The sequence below is a fragment of the Macaca nemestrina genome, chromosome 5, assembly GCF_043159975.1.
Source record: "Macaca nemestrina isolate mMacNem1 chromosome 5, mMacNem.hap1, whole genome shotgun sequence".
Lineage (NCBI taxonomy): Eukaryota > Metazoa > Chordata > Mammalia > Primates > Cercopithecidae > Macaca > Macaca nemestrina.
In genome coordinates this window covers 74,399,196-74,417,340 of record NC_092129.1, presented here as the reverse complement: position 1 = coordinate 74,417,340, position 18,145 = coordinate 74,399,196, and the positions used below count along the sequence as shown (strand labels likewise).

The window sequence follows — 18,145 nt, the reverse complement described above, 5'->3', positions numbered from 1 at the left end:
AAACAGCAAACATTAGGTACCTAAAATGAAAAGCCACAGAAACTACTTCCCCCAGGGTGTAAGAAATACCACCAAGATGTGAGCCAAGAAATACCACCAAGATGAGAGCCTGCGTTCAGTCACTGCACAAGTGACGTGAGCAACAGAAGAAAACTCAGGAGCAGACAAACAGTACCTGGTTCTCTATGGCTTTCCTGTTCTTTGGGTCGCTCACAATGGACAGCTGCAGCTCTGCCATCTTCTTCATCTTGCTGTCCATGTCTATCTTCTGAAGCAGGTTTTTGGTCTGGTTCTTCAGTAGCCGCAGTGTGTCCTCTTTCCCATGCTTCTTTGCAAAAAGGGATGCACAAGCAGAGTGTACGGCGGTGACCCAGTTTTCTAGATCTGTCTGGCTGGTGGCCTACACACAGGGAGGGAGAAAGCCTGTTTCAAATTATGTTACCACTAAAGTGCTCTCCAAAATGGCAGGCTGGGCTTAGACGTGCAAAATCCAAGAAGTACTTGCACTGCATACAAGTTGCTTAATTTCATAAACACATTCAACCATTCAACTCAGGTTCAGAGGGACTCAGAGAACATTAGGAGCAGAGGATAAAGCATCATGGAGCTCTGAATAGGACAGGAACTAAAACCAGAAACAAGCACTAGCCAACCACATAGCAGTGATAAGAACAACAGGGTAGACACACTCATGACACATTACGCCACTCTCTAAAAGGATGCTTGGCCGGGCGTGGTGGCTCATGCCTGTAATCCCAGCACCTGGGAGGCCAAGGTGGGTGGATCACCTGAGGTCAGGTGTTTGAGACCAGCCTGGCCAACAAGGTGAAACCACATCTCTACTAAAATACAAAAATTAGCTGGGTGTGGTGGCACATGCCTGTAATCCCAGCTACTTGGGAGGCTGAGACATGAGAATCACTTTGAGCTGGGAGGCAGAGGTTGCAGTGAGCCGAAATCATGCTACTGCACTCCAGCCTGGGTGACAGAGCGAGACTCTGTCTCAAAAATAAACAAATAAATAAAATAGAAAAATTAGCCGGGTGTGGTGGTGCATGCCTGAAATCCCAGCTACTCGGGAGGCTGAGACAGGAGAATCACTTGAGCCCAGGAGGTGGAGACTGCAGTGAGCTGAGATTGCGCCACTGCACTCCAGACTGGGCGACAGAGCAAGACTCCGTCTCAAAAATAAATAAATAAATAAATAAATAAATAAATAAATGGATGCTTGTCTTCAGAATTTTAACAGAATGAGTAAGCATTAGGACTAGAATATGAAATTTTCAAAACTGGATATAAAATTACATCTACAGGATGGCCTCAATACAAAAAAAAAAAAAAAAAAAAGAATGTACATAAAAGTATACTGGGGGGAAATAAAATAACACTATTGTCTTTGAATATATGAAGGTTTTTCCTTTCTGTACTTTTCAGTGACTTCTAACACAAAGACCATATACTATTTTTATAAGAGAAAAGTATTTTATTTTTGGCTGGGCACAGTGGCTCATGCCTGTAATCCCAGGACTTTTGAGCCCAGGAGTTCAAAACCAGCCTGGGGAACAAAGTAAGTCCCCAAGTCAATTAAAAAATAATAATAGGACAGGCGAGGTGGCTCACACCTGTAATCCTAGCACTTTTTGGAAAGCCAAGGTGAGGTCACTTGAGGTCAGGAGTTCGAAACCAGCCTGGCCAACATGGTGAAACACAGTCTCTATAAAACAAACAACAACAAAAAAAAAAAATTAGCCAGGCATGGTCGCGGGCACCTGTAATCCCAGCTACTTCGGAAACTGAGGCAGGAATTCAAGAATCGCTTGAACCTGGGAGGTGGAGGTTGCAGTGAGCTGAGATCACACCACTGTACTCCAGCCTGGGCAACAGACTAAGATTCCATCTCAAATAATAATAATAATAATAATACATTTTTTAAAAGAAAAATATTTTAAAAACAATCAGCAAAGTTTGAATAAAGCACAGTGGGCAAATGGGTATTATTCTAAGCAGGCTGAAAAGTACTTTCATTTCTCTTGATGTCCAGAAATAACCACACACATTCGAGTCACAGGGTCAAACCTCAAGTGGCCTCTGGGATCACAAAACAGAACACCTGGGAAAACTTTGTTGTTGTTGTTGTTGTTGCTGCTAAGACAGGGTCTCTGTCGCCTGGGCTGGAGTGCAGTGGCACAATCATAGCTCCCTGCAACCTTGACCTCCTGAGCTCAAATGATCCTCAAGCCTCAGCCTCCCAAGTAGCTGGGACCAGAGGTACATACCACCATGCCTGGCTAATTTTTTTATTTTTCTTTCATAGAGATGGGGTCTCACTATGTTGACCAAGCTGATTTCGAACTCCTGTCCTTAAGCCCTCCCCCTGCCTCAGCCTCCAAAGTGCTGGGATCACAGGCAGGAAAACTCTGAAAACTAAGGATGTTTTACCTGAATCACAAAATAAAACATTCATTTCACACTTACCCCTAAGAAGTCCATGCAGATTTAACCTAAGGTTTTGTTATTGTTGTTGTTTGTTTTTTTTACCTTCCCTACAATTCAGACTAACATAAATTCATTACTTTGCTTTAAAGCGTCATAGAAGTTTTTAAGCAACCTTTCTGTTAAGAAAAGGAAAATCAAATCTCAGGCCCTGGCTCTAGTAAGTTAAGTCAAGTTGGAACAGCAGTACAACTAAAGGCCCAGGGAGCTTACCCAGTGCTGGTCCCAGCAGGGAGCACTTCAGAGCATTCTAGACTCCCAAAGTCAGCCTAGAGAACACTGTTACACTGCAGGGCTTCTGAGGGCACCCAGGACCATCTTTATGAGAGATCTAAACCCAGGCTTTACGAGGTTTTCCATGAAACTTCCAGTCAGATGTAACCTACAGCCAACACTGTGTGTATGTCAAGTGCTGGGTTTAGACGGGGGGCATTTAAGAAGCAGACTTCACTTCCCAGCTCTCACTCTCACCTCTTCTGAGTTAAATATTAATCACCAAGTTAGAATTTATTTAGCATTTAACGCATACACGATGTTATTTACTCTTAAGGTAATCGTGTAAGCCACTGGTTGAAGGGCCCAAAGCTCAGAGAAGTCTGGTATGGGCACCAAGATCACTTACAAACTCAATGCTAACAAAGGTGCCAGGATTCAAACCCAAGCCTGACCCCAATACCGATGGCTCAGGACCACCATGTTCCCCAACCTTTCATTGGCTAGAAAGTCCCTGAAAATTCTAACAGTAGATAACCTGAATCTTAAGATCCTAAGACCACTTCCACAGGGAACTGAGACCTCACAGCATTTGTCTATGAGAGTTTTCCCGAAAACCTCTGACATCCACTGAGATTCGTGGGAAGAACCCAAGCCCCTCCCATCAGTATTCTCCAAGCTTCATTTGAAAAGCCCCAAGTCTGGGAATCTTCACCATTGCACTCACTAGATCGCCAGCTACTCCAGAACAGGGATCATGATTTTTTTTCCCTTTGTGTGCCAAAGAGCATCTCATGGGCCACAGCCTGGGACTTCAGAGGCACCTGAAAAGTGCCCTCTGGATGAATGACTGGATTGGTGATGGCCCAGGGCCCTTGGCAGTCAGGGGAGGCCAACATCTGTTGCTTAAGGCCAAATCCAAAACCTGACTAAGCATGTATTCAATTTCATTTCCAAGTTTTGCCTTTTCTGTTCCTTCTTATTCTAGCAGTGCATAAACTATTACCTCCACTTACAAAGCACCGGCAGTACCTGGAAAAGGTAGACGTCTCCAAAGGAGTTGCTGAGGCAGAACACGTTTTCTTTCTTGGGATGTTCTGGAACAGACTGCACTATGCTGTCTTCTGCAAACAGAGCACACCGAGGGGCACTGCTCTGATCCATGGAATTCTTCCCATAGGTCTCATAAAACAGCAGCGTGCATCCTGTGAAACACAGAAGCAAAATCACATCCCGGTCATCTCTGGAGATGTAGGAAAGGACTGGGAAGGAAAGTGATACACTTTTAAAAACAGTATGGCGATTCCTCAAGGATCTAGAACTAGATGTACCATATGACCCAGCCATCCCATTACTGGGTATATACCCAAAGGATTATAAAGCATGCTGCTATAAAGACACATGCACACGTATGTTTATTGCGGCACTATTCACAATAGCAAAGACTTGGAATCAACCCAAATGTCCATCAGTGACAGACTGGATTAAGAAAATGTGGCACATATACACCATGGAATACTATGCAGCCATAAAAAAGGATGAGTTTGTGTCCTTTGTAGGGACATGGATGCAGCTGGAAACCATCATTCTCAGCAAACTATCACAAGAACAGAAAACCAAACACCGCATGTTCTCACTCATAGGTGGGAACTGAACAATGAGATCACTTGGACTCGGGAAGGGGAACATCACACACCGGGGCCTATCACGGGGAGGGGGGAGGGGGGAGGGATTGCATTGGGAGTTATACCTGATGTAAATGACGAGTTGATGGGTGCTGACGAGTTGATGGGTGCAGCACACCAACATGGCACAAGTATACATATGTAACAAACCTGCATGTTATGCACATGTACCCTAGAACTTAAAGTATAATAATAATAAATTAATAAATAAAAATAAAAATAAAAACAAAAAAAACACCTGAGTGAGACAAGCATGTGACAGAAACATGGTAAACAAGGAAAAGTGGCATCTGAAGTATACCTAGTTATATCAGAATGAACCTCAACGAAAATGAGATGTCTTTGTAAATGTAATATCAGTAATAACAATACAAAATAATAAGTTGTTGCTTAACTCTTGTAAGTACTCCACATGCACTGGCTTATTTAATCCCCATAGAGGCCTGAAGGTGGGCAGGGTTATTTAGCCCATTCTACTGTAACCCAAAAAGTATCCAGGACAGGTCTCGATCTATTGAGAAGTTTATTTTGCCAAAGTTATGGACATGTCCGGAGGAAGAGAACACAGAATCACAGAAACAGTCTGTGGTCTGTGCCTTTCTCCAAAGATGATGTTGAGGGCCTCAATGTTTAAAAATTAAAAGTGGGCTGGAGGGGAAAGAGGGAGAGCGTGGTAATCCACCTGCCGCAAGGGAAAAGGAGCAGGCAGGGAAACTGTCAATGACGTAATCATCCAGCACTTGGTGGTGAATCAGCACTTCACATAAGATAAGGTGAACACAGAGTAGCTAGCTACCTGTGGGGATATTTAACCTTTTATCTGTAGCTCCTGCTTAGAAAGAAATGGAAAGGCAGCATCTCGCATGACTCAGCTTTCGGCTTTTTTTTTTTCCTTCTGGCATCATGAATTGGGGTCCCCAGGTTTTATTTTCCTTTCACACTAAAAATGAGAAAACCGAGAGATCGATTTACTTGCAAGGGTCCCACCGCTGCCCCGTGGAGCAGCAGGGATGTGAACTCAGACCACACTCACTCACTCCACTGACCATCAATGGGAACAAGAAACTGAACATACCTCGGGGACTTTGCCATTTACGAGAAAGTAGCCACTTTGTTCTCCAAATGCGATGTAAAATAACTTAATTTTTAGTATTGCCTTTTATCTCATAGTGATAGAAAACATTACTTAGGCTAAGGGAGAAAAGTGAAACTAATAGAAAACATGACTTAGACTAAGGCAGAAAAGTGAAACTAAATGTGCCTGAATTTTCAAACATGACTCTAAACATACTGCAACCTATGCTTTTAAGTGCTTATTTTTCCCCTCATGAGCTAACAAAGTATTGCTGGTAGAAGTTATTATGAGTTTGTTTCATTAATTAGAAATTGCATAATTATTAGACACAATTTTTAAGCAAATTAATGCTTCTAAAATGCTCACAAATGTGTCCTCTTGTATAGGTTAACTATCCCCTCAAATCTGTATCCAATAAACTTTTTTGACTACTTCTCATGTGCCAACCTCCAGCATACAAATAACAATGACCACCATCCGGGTGCTTCGCAAGTGCCTTTCGCATTGACAGGAAAGAAACACCAGCCTGCCTTCACTGTAAACAAATGCCTGGGCTCCACTTCACGGTACTTTATCCTACTGTGTTTGCATCCTCATTCATAGAAGTTCAGACGTTTTAAAAACGATTTCAGTCTCTCCAATTTCATTACTTCCTTTAAAAATAAGTCTTGATATGAACAAACAAGTTTATACAATAGAACTGATAACGGCACACAGAAGCCAAGAAAGATGCCTGCTCCAAACTTGGGACTTCGGAAACAGTACTTTCTCCCTCCATGGTACTTTATGATCTCAAGAAACTGCGCATTTACTCCTCCCCACAAATAAAACTCATCCAAACTAACAGGCTGACGGAACTCAAATATTACAAACCAGGGAAAGTAGCAAGAGGTTTATAGCCAGAGCTGCTTCTTGCAGTCCTGGCCAGTATCTTTTTCCAGCCACTGATGCAGCAGTTACACAATAAACCACGTCTTCCCATCAAGTAAGGCCATCCGATGCTACCGTTGCACATGCTACAAGCCATGACCCGGGGCCCGAGGACCAGGGCAAAGGTGCAGAGCAGCTCCAGCTGCATCCACATCCAAATTCTTTCCGATGGGTTCACGTTCACTTCCCAGCTTCCCTAACACTGGAACCCCAACAGCCATGGTTTAAATCGTGGCATCTAGAGGAAATGAATGCAAACCTTGGGCCAATGCCAAAATGTCACCAAACCTAACAAGCCGTGGATAACAGACTACGAACTTGGAGGCATGAAACCAAAACAGGACATTTCACATTAGAGCCAGGCCAGGAAGTAAAACAATAGGCAGAATTTTGTGGCTATCGAATTTAAAATCAGGAAGTCAATCTTAACGCTATGACACCAAGTTCAACTTCACGGGACTCTGCACCTCTAAGGGGGCACCGGGGCCAGTGGAAAGCTGCATCCATGTGAGTGAAGCCTCCGCCGTTCACCCCAGTGCTGGGGGCCCCCAGCACTGCCCGGTCCCTACCAAGCACTAGTCTTGGCTTCGAGGGGTCATTGACACTGGACGTTCTTGCTATGGTAGCAGAAAGAGAAAACAGATTGGCGTAGCAATGGCAGTACAGGAATCGAGAGGTAATATTAGTAGAAATCTCACCCAGGGGAAGGAGGACAATTAGGCTTGGTTTTCCCTCAAATGCACCTTTTCTATGACACCCTCTTAACCTCCCCTCCCTGCTGCTGGCCTATCTCAGGGCAGAATTACCAGTATCCTAAAATTATTTTATGAGCTCCTCTCCTGACACGGACACTCAGCCTGTCGCACATTTTGAGGGATATGTTTAATGATCTTGCCAACTCTTCAGCCCAGGAAGTCCCCAGTGAACTCCATGAAAACCCACTCATTGGAAAAGACAAATGGAAAGCAGAATTACCCTTGTTAAAAATTTATTACATCCTCTAAAGCCTTGAAAAACATTTAAGTTCCTAGCACACCTATACATTCCAGGTAGGCAGGTAACCAGATGGCTTGTTCATAACGGTTCTCTCCAGAAAACTGTCTCCCATTTATTGACATGGATACTTTAAGGATAAATTGAAAATTAGGCTTAAATGTATGTCTGTGTGTGTATACATATATACGTGTTTTTAACTAAGATTAAACCAAACAGTGAGTCCAAACATGACAACTTGTATTCTAAGCCAAGAAATTAGAATTCAACATACAGAATTCCCAGAGGAAAGAGGTGTAGAAAAAAACCACATGGAAAAGGTTATGCTGCGGGAAAACATCTTTATCGCATGTCTTGCCTTGGCTGCAAAGGAAAGGAAGAAATGTGTGCTTGATAACATTTATACTACAAAGCACCCTTTATCCATGGATCTTGAAGTGTTTCCCAAGCAAAAAACTAGGAAAGCAGGGCCTAGCCAAGACTACAAATCTAGCAATGCTCAGTGACAACTCAGGTCCATCACTACCCCTGAAGTTGGTAGCCAGAAATTCCTGGTCTATCTTTTGGGATAAAATACAGGAAGCTGCCAATCAGCTCTTCCAGTCCTTAAGTGATATCTGCCTGAGTTTCCCTCAAGAAGCCTGCAACAGCTTGGCTCTGGGCAAATGTGGTCAGTAGCAGAGAAATCAAGAAGGGAGTATCTCTCCATGTGCCCATGGCTGTCACTGTGGTTACATTCATTTAGAATCAGCCTGTCTCCCATCTATTAGTTCCATTCTAACCTCTGCACACCCAGAATAATGTCAATGTCTCTTCTACACACTGCTGTTCACTCCCACCCAGTTCTTATTTTCACCATGCTAAATATCCCTAGATCTTTCTGCCCTCCTCCATGTGGCACAGCTCTAAATCTCCTTGTCGTCACCTATGGCCCTGCTTCTCAAAGTGGTATATTCTCTCTCTCTCTCTCTCTCTCTCCCCCTCACACACACACACACACACACACACACACACAGAGTCACCCTGGCCCCCAGTCCAGCCCCCTACCACTGGGGTGATGTATACTGGGGGTTTTCAAATCCATAGACAGGCAGGGAAGAAATTCTCAAAGAATTAATTTTAAGAAACAAATTTTACATTTAAAAAGTAGATACATGACACATGATGGGGTAATGTGCATCCGTTCTAACTATTCATATCATGTGACTAGGAGGCAGCTTCCGTCTACGATTCACAGACAGTCCCACACGTTCACCCCTTAAGGGAATATGTTCACTCTCTCACCATTTAGGGATCCTCCGGGAGAACCTTTTAGGGATCAATTTCCCACTTCCTAACAAATCTCCTGCAATATTGTGCCCACAAGGAGGGAAATGACCAGCTCTGACCAGGGCAAAGAAAGAAGAGACTGTCATCTCCTTTGCAAGAGATATAGCATCTCTAAGGAGGCAGCTGATGATCATATGACATCTCCAACGAGGTAGCTGATGATCACGGTGCATCTCTGATAAGGTAGCTAAAGATCACATTTGCTCTTTGAAATCACATTTACTTTTTCAGCCACATCACCTTGGAAACACATGGCCTACACATTAAACCCCAACATCTTTTTCACTCATAATGCTGTTTTGGTTTTTTGTTTGTTTTTGAGATGGAGTTTCACTTTTGCCGCCCAGGCTGGAGTGCAGTGGCATGATCTCGGCTCTCTGCAACCTCCGCCTCCCAGGTTCAAGTGATTCTGCAGCCTCAGCCTCCTGAGTAGCTGGGATTACAGGCACCTGCCATCATGCCAGGCTAATTATTGCATTTTTAGTAGAGATGGGGTTTCACCATGTTGGCCAGGCTGGTCTCAAACTCCTCACCTCAGGTGATCCACCCGCCTTGGCCTCCCACAGTGCTGGGATTATAGGCATGAGCCACCACGCCTGGCCTCACTCATAACAGTTGGCAGCCTCATTTCCCTATCCTGCCCTTGGGTAGCTATCTGACTTCTAAACCTTAAAGCAGAACTTTCTTATCTCTTTACATTTTAATCCTGCCAGATTCAACCCATTATTTCATCTTTCCAAATCGTTTCTGTCATTCAATACAGAAATCTGCCGGTCCAGTATGGAAAAACTGGGGACGTTCTTTACCTTCCTCAGACATTGTGGCTCAATGTCTACAAGCCTCCAAATCTAGGGATGGAAAAGAGGACTGCAGTACGTGAGGGATGCTGGGCCCCTGGGCTTTGTACACCTACCGGCCTGCTAGGAAAAGGTATCACTTGGACATGAAACACCTTTGCAATTGCCCCTTTTATCAGAGGTACCAGAGGGGCTTGTGGTAACCAAAGCATGATGCCTGCCCTCCATGGTTGGGGGAGCAGGGCTCCAACTGTTCAATAAGGGGCAAAGAAAAGCTAGAAAGGGGTAATTGAGAGGGCACCGGGCACTGCACATGTAGTATTTGCAGATGTTTCTGCTCTCTCCTGTGACAGGGAAGGGCATCACTCGATGATGAGGTCTGGCTTTTGAACAACACACTCAGCTCCTCTGACAAAGAGTCCCAGGGGGCTGTGCAGAATGCCAGAGGCTGCGAGGCAGCTCTGTGTGCATCTGCATAAATCAACGCCGTACAGATTTGGAGCTTCTTGCTTCCTCACGAGACATTTAGATTTCTTCAAATCTATACAAGGCAATTACAGTTTTTAAATGGCAATGCTTATAAAAAAAACGTTTCTCATCTCAACAAAACAAATTCTTACTCCTATTGTCTTTATGTTTAAAAAAAGACAGCTGGTTCATCAATGACAGACTGGATTAAGAAAACGTGGCACATATACACCATGGAATATTATGCAGCCATAAAAAAGGATGAGTTCACGTCCTTTGCAGGGACATGGATGAAGCTGGAAACCATCAATCTCGACAAACTAACACAAGGACAGAAAACCAAACACCGCATGTTCTCACTCATAGGTGGGAACTGAACAAAGAGAACACTTGGACACAGGAAGGGGAACATCACACACCGGGGCCTGTCAGGAGGTGGGGGGCTGGGGTAGGGATAGCATTAGGAGAAATACCTAATGTAAATGATGAGTTGATGCGTGCAGCAAACCAACATGGCACACGTATACTTATGTAACAAACCTGCATGCACATTGTGCACATGTACCCTAGAACTTAAAAGTATAATAAAAAAAAAAGACAGCTGCACTTGTTAGTGACGACAACAAGTAGGCTTTGTTCATAAAGCTGGAATGACAAATCAGTAATCCAGATGAGATTCTTAGTTGCACAAGCTGGAAAGAAAACCTCTTTGGAGTTCTGAACATGAACAGAATGTGAAACTCAGAAGCTGCCTTCCAAATAACTAAACTACCTTTGGTTATTTACTTTTTTTCCTCCAAATCCAGCAAAACTATCACAGACAGTACAGGCATACCTATAAAATAAGCAGTAAGTACTAAATCCAATCATTACATGAGGCCGGGTGCGGTGGCTCGTGCCTGTAATCCCAGCACTTTGGGAGGCCAAGGTGAACAAACTGCTTGAGGTCAGGAGTTATGAGGGTAGCCTGGTCAACATGATGAATCCCCATCTCGACTAAAAATTAGACAAAAATTAGCCAGTGTGATGGCGCACACCTGTAATTCCAGCTACTTGTAACAATCTGAGGCACGAGAAGTGCTTCAGCCTGGGAGGCAGAGTTTGCAGTGAGCTGAGATCACGCCATTGCACTCCAGCCTGGGCAACAAAGCAAGACTCTGTCTCAAAAAAAATAAAAATAAGTAAAAAATCCAATAATTATTTATTGAACTGCATAATGCACATGAATAGTAGGTAAAACCTATTTCACAGGTGTGAGAAAGTATCCGCAGTAAGGCAGGCCATGGATCCGGTGTCAAACCCCTCATGTGAACTCACATCAATGCTAGACTCTTGGCACTTCCTGGGAAAGAACGTGGCTGGAGGAAATGGTTCCCAGTGGCCTCAGCAAGTGACACTGCACTCACCTTTCAGCGTTACCCAGTACTGTTTCCATTTCCTTCGTGCCACCAGCTCGAGCTTCCTTTCCTTCTGCACAGTGACCAGGGGCTTGAAGAAGAGCCACCCGGCTTTCCGGACCACCCCCTGTTCCTTCTCAAAGAGCAGATCCAGCTGTTCCAGAGAGCTGAGCGACTCGCTGCTGGACTCGGCGGTTTCTGTAGACATTTCTATGTTCTCAGTGTTGGTCCTGCTCATTTCCAACTCTCGCATGAAATTCTCATAAATGTTCTGTCGGAGGGGATCGCTGCCAATTGCATGCGTGGATTCACTTCTCTGAGACAGGATCTGAGCAGAGCCCCCTGACCACAGAAAAGCAGACGCCTGGGAGGGCCCCTGCACATCTGTATTCAGTCCATCTGAGCGACTGTCAAAGTAGTCACTGCCCTCCTTGGACCTCGGCTCCTGTGAGAAACACACAAGATCACCCATCAGAGCTGACAGCTATCCAAAGCATCCCTTCTTGAACACAGCATAAGTGTAATACCAGTGGCTGCTAATAATATAATGCAAAGCAAGATTCTGATGACAAAAATACATCTTTAACCATCAAGTCTTCATACCAGAAAGAATTTTTAAAATAGGGTTGCCTAAGCCAACTTATATCCAGTAGAGTTAGCGCCTAAAGAAGTAAATAAAACACCAAGGGCTCTCCTAAATCTAACCTATGCTTAGCATCGAGAAATTAGTATGTTTACAACACACTAGTGAAGATTACTAGAATGATATTTCCTTCTTCATTGCTAACCATGAATCAGTATCTTCCAGGAAAGAATTCATATTCTTGCAATTTATTTTTCCCCAGGATCATTTGAAAGGTAAACTAGAAAATTACTAGTACCAGCAGGGTGGGGGAGATAGGGACTCAGTATTGTTACACAAAACCCAAAAACTTCTCTTCCTCTCCCTATAGTCCCCAGCTTCTGGCCAAGTGCCCAGGTCTAGACTTCCAGACTTTGAGATCTCTAGTATCTTATTTTCACAGTTCATATAGTAAAAATAATAGGTGGTAAGGTGGCTCATGCCTGTAATTCTAGCACTTTGGGAGGCCGAGGCAGGTGGATCACCTGAGGCCGGGAGTTGGAGACCAGCCTGGCCAACATGGTGAAACCCTGTCTCTACTAAAAATACAAAAATTAGCCGGGCATGGCGGTGAGCACCTGTAACCCCAGCTACTTGGGAGGTTGAGGCAAGAGAATCACCTGAACCTGGGAGGCGAAGGATGCTGTGAACCGAGTTCGCACCATTGCACTCTAGCCTCCGCAACAAGAGCGAAACTCCATCTCAAAAATAACAATAATAATAATGATAATAATAATAATAATAATACACTTAGGATTCCTTATCTATGAAGGGTACTGGCTAGTAACTATAGCTTTTTTTTTTTTTCTTTTTTTTTTTTTTTTTGAGATGGAGTTTCGCTCTTGTTGCTCAGGTTGGAGTGCAATGGCGCAATCTCAGCTCACTGCAACCTCCGCCTCCCAGGTTCAAGTGATTCTCCTGCCTCAGCCTCCCAAGTAGCTGGGATTACAGGCATGCGCCACCATGCTCAGCTAATTTTGCATTTTTAGAAGAGACCAGGTTTCTCCATGTTGGTCAGGCTGGTCTCAAACTCCCAACCTTAGGTGATCTGCCCACCTCGGTCTCCCAAAGTGCTGGGATTACAGGCATGAGCCACCGAGCCCAGTCAGTTTTTTTCATAATTAATATTTCTTTCTTAATTTGATAATTACTTTCATGAAAAAATATACTTATTTATTCATTCGCATCCGTTCATCTGAGTACCTATTTTATTCTAGGTACTGGAGACATCAAAGACATGATTCTTAACTGTAGTATTTATTCCAACACAAAAATCAAACATAGGCAGCTCTAAATACAATTCATACTTATATAATACCGTTGCTCCCTGTGAGGACTGGTGCATTGAACATCAAGCTGGCCATGCACAGAGCTGAAAACACGAAGACATTTCTCTAATATCTGGATTAGAAGTCTAGTCACTCAAGAAAAATAATTTGCATACAGGCTATTCACTGGTAAATGGCATTAATTAAAATTTTCAGCATAAAGTGAGCTTAACTTCTGACTCAAAAGGCACTGACGTTCAACATTTACGGCTTAAATGAAGATAACCCTGCAGAGACGCCAAGCACACTCAAGACTACTCAGCTGCTAGTGGGCTTTCGATTATATTTTCATATGCATTAAAATAAAAATAATGGAAAACTGGGTCAAGGACCATTGACTAAAGGTCTTATTTTGAATATTACATTGTGTAGAGAGGTTTCCTTTTCAGAAATTTCATCCAAAAATCAAGTTGCAATTACTTGCTGTCTTGTAAGAGAATGATCACACAACTGGAGAGTACTTCCAAATACCCAGGAGCTGTGAACAACTGCACCCCAAGCAGATATTACAAATGGAAATATGATTTGTCATCATTTACACAGGATCTCCAGTCATATTTATACACTGATGCTTATGTATAACAGAGCAAATAAACCAGCTACTGTGAGTCACTTGGACAGGAAACTTTTGAAATACTTAAGAGTTTTTTTTTTTTTAATTCTCACTTTGTTGCTTTTCAAAAACTCCTGGCTGGGCTCGGTGGCTCACGCCTATAATCCCAGCAAGGGATTACTTGGGAGGCTGAGGTGAGCGGATCATGAGGTCAGGAGATCGAGACTATCCTGGCTAACATGGTAAAACCCCGTCTCTACTAAAAATACAAAAAATTAGCCAGGTGTGGTGGCGGGCGCCTGTAGTCCCAGCTACTTGGGAGGCTAAGGCAGGAAAGGTGAAGAAACACTTCTCATCTAGCTAGTATTAACATTATCTCAGCGATAAATATATCCCTCTGACTCATAACCCAAAAACACTGGAATTACCTCTGATACCCTGCCATGGCCATGATGGAATGCTTCAAAACAAGCACAACTCTGCCAGAGAAAGGCACAAAAGTCCCAAAGTTAAGAGTGACCTACACACACTCTTGACACTGCTTCTCAAGTTACAGTGGCAACTTTTACATATCTAACCACAGCAAAGCAAGGATTTTACTTTGTCAGAAATGGCAGGGGTGGGGGGAATGCATTTTAGCATTTATAACTGATTCTTATACGTAGTATGAACTCTCCCAGTCTCTAATAAATTTCTAAATCTTTTTATCTAGAATCCTAATAGCCAGTGACTAATTTTCAGGCTAATAAAAAAGAGCCTTTAAAAAATATAGAACGTCTTTAAATAGGTTCAGCAAGAATTCTTAATCACTGTGTTACGTAGATGAAACTAAGGTGGCTGCTATATATATACACAAATCATATGATTTCCATTTCCATACAAATGACTTCACTTCCACCAAATCGAATAATCAGAAACAAGGACTAATGTAACTTGATGACCAGGGCAGTACAGCGGAGTGGAGATGAGTAAAGACTCAAGAGGAAAAACTTAGGCCAGGCGCAGTGGCTCACACCAGTTATCCCTGCACTTTGTGAGGCCGAGGCAGGCGGATCACCTGAGGTCGGGAGTTCAAGACCAGCCTGACCAACGTGGAGAACCCTGTCTCTACTAAAAACACAAAATTAGCCGGGCGTGGTGACGCACGCCTGTAATCCCAGCTACTCAGATGCTGAGGCAGGAGAATCGCTTGAGTGAGCCGACATGGCGCCACTGCACTCCAGCCTGGGCAACAAGAGTGAGACTCCATCTCAAAAAAAAAAAAGAAAAAGAATAAAAACTCAGAGATGTCACTTCTACAGAAAGACATGTACTGCAAGATTCCACTTACACGTGGAATATGAAATAGTCCAAATCATCAAAGCAGAGAGTACAATGGTGGTTGCCAGGGGCAAGAGAGGGAAATGGGAAGGTGCTGCTCAAAGGGTACAAAGCTTCAGCTTTGCAGGAGGAATGAGTTCTGGAGCGCTAAGGTCAATTATGGTGACTACAGTGAATAATAATATATTCTATGATTAAAATTTGCTAAGAAGGTACTTTTTTTTAACAGAGCTAGACTCTGTCTCAAAAAATAAAATAAATAATAAAATTCTAATTCTTTGATTCTAACCAGTTAGTTTGTTTGCTTGTTTGTTTGTTTGTTTGTTGTTGAGATGGAGTCTCACTCTGTTGCCCAGGCTGGAGTGCACTGGCATGATCTCAGCTCACTGCAACCTCTACCTCCTGGGTTCAAGCCATTCTCCTGCCTCTGCCTCCCAAGTGGCGGGACTAACAGGCACATGCCAGCATGCCCAGCTAATTTTCATTAGAGATGGGATTTCGCCAAGTTGGCCAGGTTTGTCTCGAACTCCTGACCTCCAGTGATCCGCCTGCCTCAACCTCCCAAAGTGCTGGGATGACAGGCGTGAGCCACCGTGCCCAGCCCTAACCAGTTTGTTTTTAACTCTACAGGCACACAGTTCAGAGTGAAGTTTTTGGACAATGCAGAATTGAAGGAGACCCAGTTCCCGTGGGCAGGAGAGGCAAGGAGGGTCACTCTGCCCATGATAGAATGATTCATACACAGCGGCAACTGGTCTACTTCTGAACCGAGTGGGAACTGACACTGCAGGAGGCTTCGCAGAGCCACGTGTAGCCAGGCCACATACACAGATGAGCAACACACTGAGTGCACATAAGAGATGCAGATCACTGGCTCGATGCCACCACCAACTAGGGGACACAGTAGGTGACAGCTGAACACAGGTCGGCACTATGACACTTGAATCAAAAAGGTGTGGACGTTGTCCACCTGGGACTGCCGCCCTCGAGTAAGCAGAAGCTGCGTCTTCCATTATGCTCAGCTGGGATCAGTTGTTTAGGAAATGGGAACTGAGAGAAAAGAGTCAAGGAAATCTCTACTATTTCGTGGTTTAGTCTGAAAAAGTGATGATCCAGGAGTAAAATCACTATACAAATGACTACAATGTATTCAGGGACATGAAGAGGTCCTGAAAACAGGATGCTGATCGTCTGTTCTTCATCTCTGTGTGAAGGAGGAGGAGGGAGAACCCAAGGCCAGCACAGGAGCGGGTGGTGGAGGCAGACACGCTATGCATCAGAAGGAAGTAATGAATGTCAAACTTTTAAATCTGAAGCAATCTACTCAAAAAAGTTATATTATTTTCCACCCCTAAATCTCCATATAATTAATATAATTTTATAATTTTCTGTCTATCTAGGATGCAATTTTGCTAGAGACTAATTGCCCACACAAATTCCCTTCAACTCCAGTATTTATACAGAGTAATTTTAAAAGAAGCTTCTCCCCTCTACAAATAAAAAATAAAAACACGTAACAAAACAACAACAAACTGAAAATCTAGCAATCGCCTCTAGTTACCTAAAAAGGCAAACTATCACTTTTCTTCCTGGTGGATAAGCCGCTTTGCTCCCCCAGTCAAACTCTACACGCCATGATACAGAAGTATATACACGATTCTTATTTTATCAGTTTTATCAGTATATATATTTTTCTATTACATGCACTTAGGTACAAGATATTTTCAGGATGCCGTTAGCTATCTCCATGAGGAGGTGAAGATTACACACAGAGGCCGGATGTGGTGACTCATGCTTGTAATCCCAGCACGTTGGGAGGCCGTGGCAGGAGGATTACCCGAGGTCAAGAGTTTCAGACCAGCCTGGCCAACATGGTGAAACCCTGTCTCTACTAAAAATACAAAAATTAGCCGGGCATGGTGGTGCACACCTGTAATGCCAGCTACTTGGGAGGCTGAGGCAGCAGAATCGCTTGAACACAGGAAGCAGAGGTTGCAGTGAGCCAAGATCGCACCACTGCACTGCACTCCAGCCTGGGCAACACAGCGATACTCTGTCTCAGAAAAAGAAAAAAAAAAAAAAAAAAAGATTACACTGTAGATATATCATCTTTTTTTTTTTTGATGTACCAACTTAAGCATAGAAATTTTAATTTAATCAGAGTAATATCAAATTTAACGTGCCTACTCAACCAAAAATAATGACAATCTCATCTGTTTTGTTTGGATTGTAAGAATGAAGTCTAGTAAAATTCTCAGATAACCAATTATTTCAGGAATTCTCTCCAACTCTACTTACTTTTTTTTTAAAGACAGAATCTTTGTTGCCCAGGCGTGATCTCGGCTCACTGCAACCTCTGCCTCCCAGGTTCAAGTGGTTCTCCTGCCTCAGCCTCCCAAGTAGCTGGGACTACAGGCACCCACCACCACGCCGGGCTAATTTTTGTATTTTGGGTAGAGACAGGGTTTTGCCATGTTGGCCACGCTGGTCTCAAACTCCTGGCCTCAAATGATCTGCCCGCTTTGGCATCCCCAAGTGCTGGGATGACAGGCGTGAGCTGCCGCGCCCGGCTATGGCCAAGTCTTAAGATTAGGCCTGTGGAGTGCAGGCAAGAGTGCGGGGACATACACAGAACCAGAATGCTATTGACTGAACATTTGTTTCCCCCCTCCCCAAAATCCATGTTGAGGCTTTAACTACCAGTGGATGGTATTTGACTGACACCTTTGAAAGGTAATTGGTTTAGAGAGGGTCAAGAGGGTAGAGTTCCCATAATGGGATTAGGGTCCTTATAAGAAGAAGAAAGGAGCCTAGACCTCCCGCTCTCTCTGCTGTGTGAGGACACAGCAAGAAGGTGGCCGTCTGAAGCCAGGAAGAGAGCCCTCCCCAGAACTGGACCACACTGGTACTCTGACCTCTGACTTCCAGAATTATGACAAATA

At 43.7% G+C, this 18,145-nt stretch overlaps 1 protein-coding gene across 7 annotated transcripts in view; it reads right to left on the bottom strand.

Moving 5' to 3' along the window:
- Nucleotides 1-18,145, bottom strand: part of LOC105478722 (TIAM Rac1 associated GEF 2) — a 322,470-nt gene that overhangs the window by 110,944 nt on the left and 193,381 nt on the right. For all 7 annotated transcript variants that reach the window (XM_024791920.2, XM_024791922.2, XM_011736307.3 and 4 more), the window contains 3 exons: nt 11,390-11,825; nt 3,739-3,911; nt 176-400 (listed from right to left, as the gene is read on the bottom strand). In XM_024791920.2, coding sequence (XP_024647688.2) covers nt 176-400; nt 3,739-3,911; nt 11,390-11,825 — 834 coding nt within the window. The remainder of the gene's footprint in view (nt 1-175; nt 401-3,738; nt 3,912-11,389; nt 11,826-18,145) is intronic.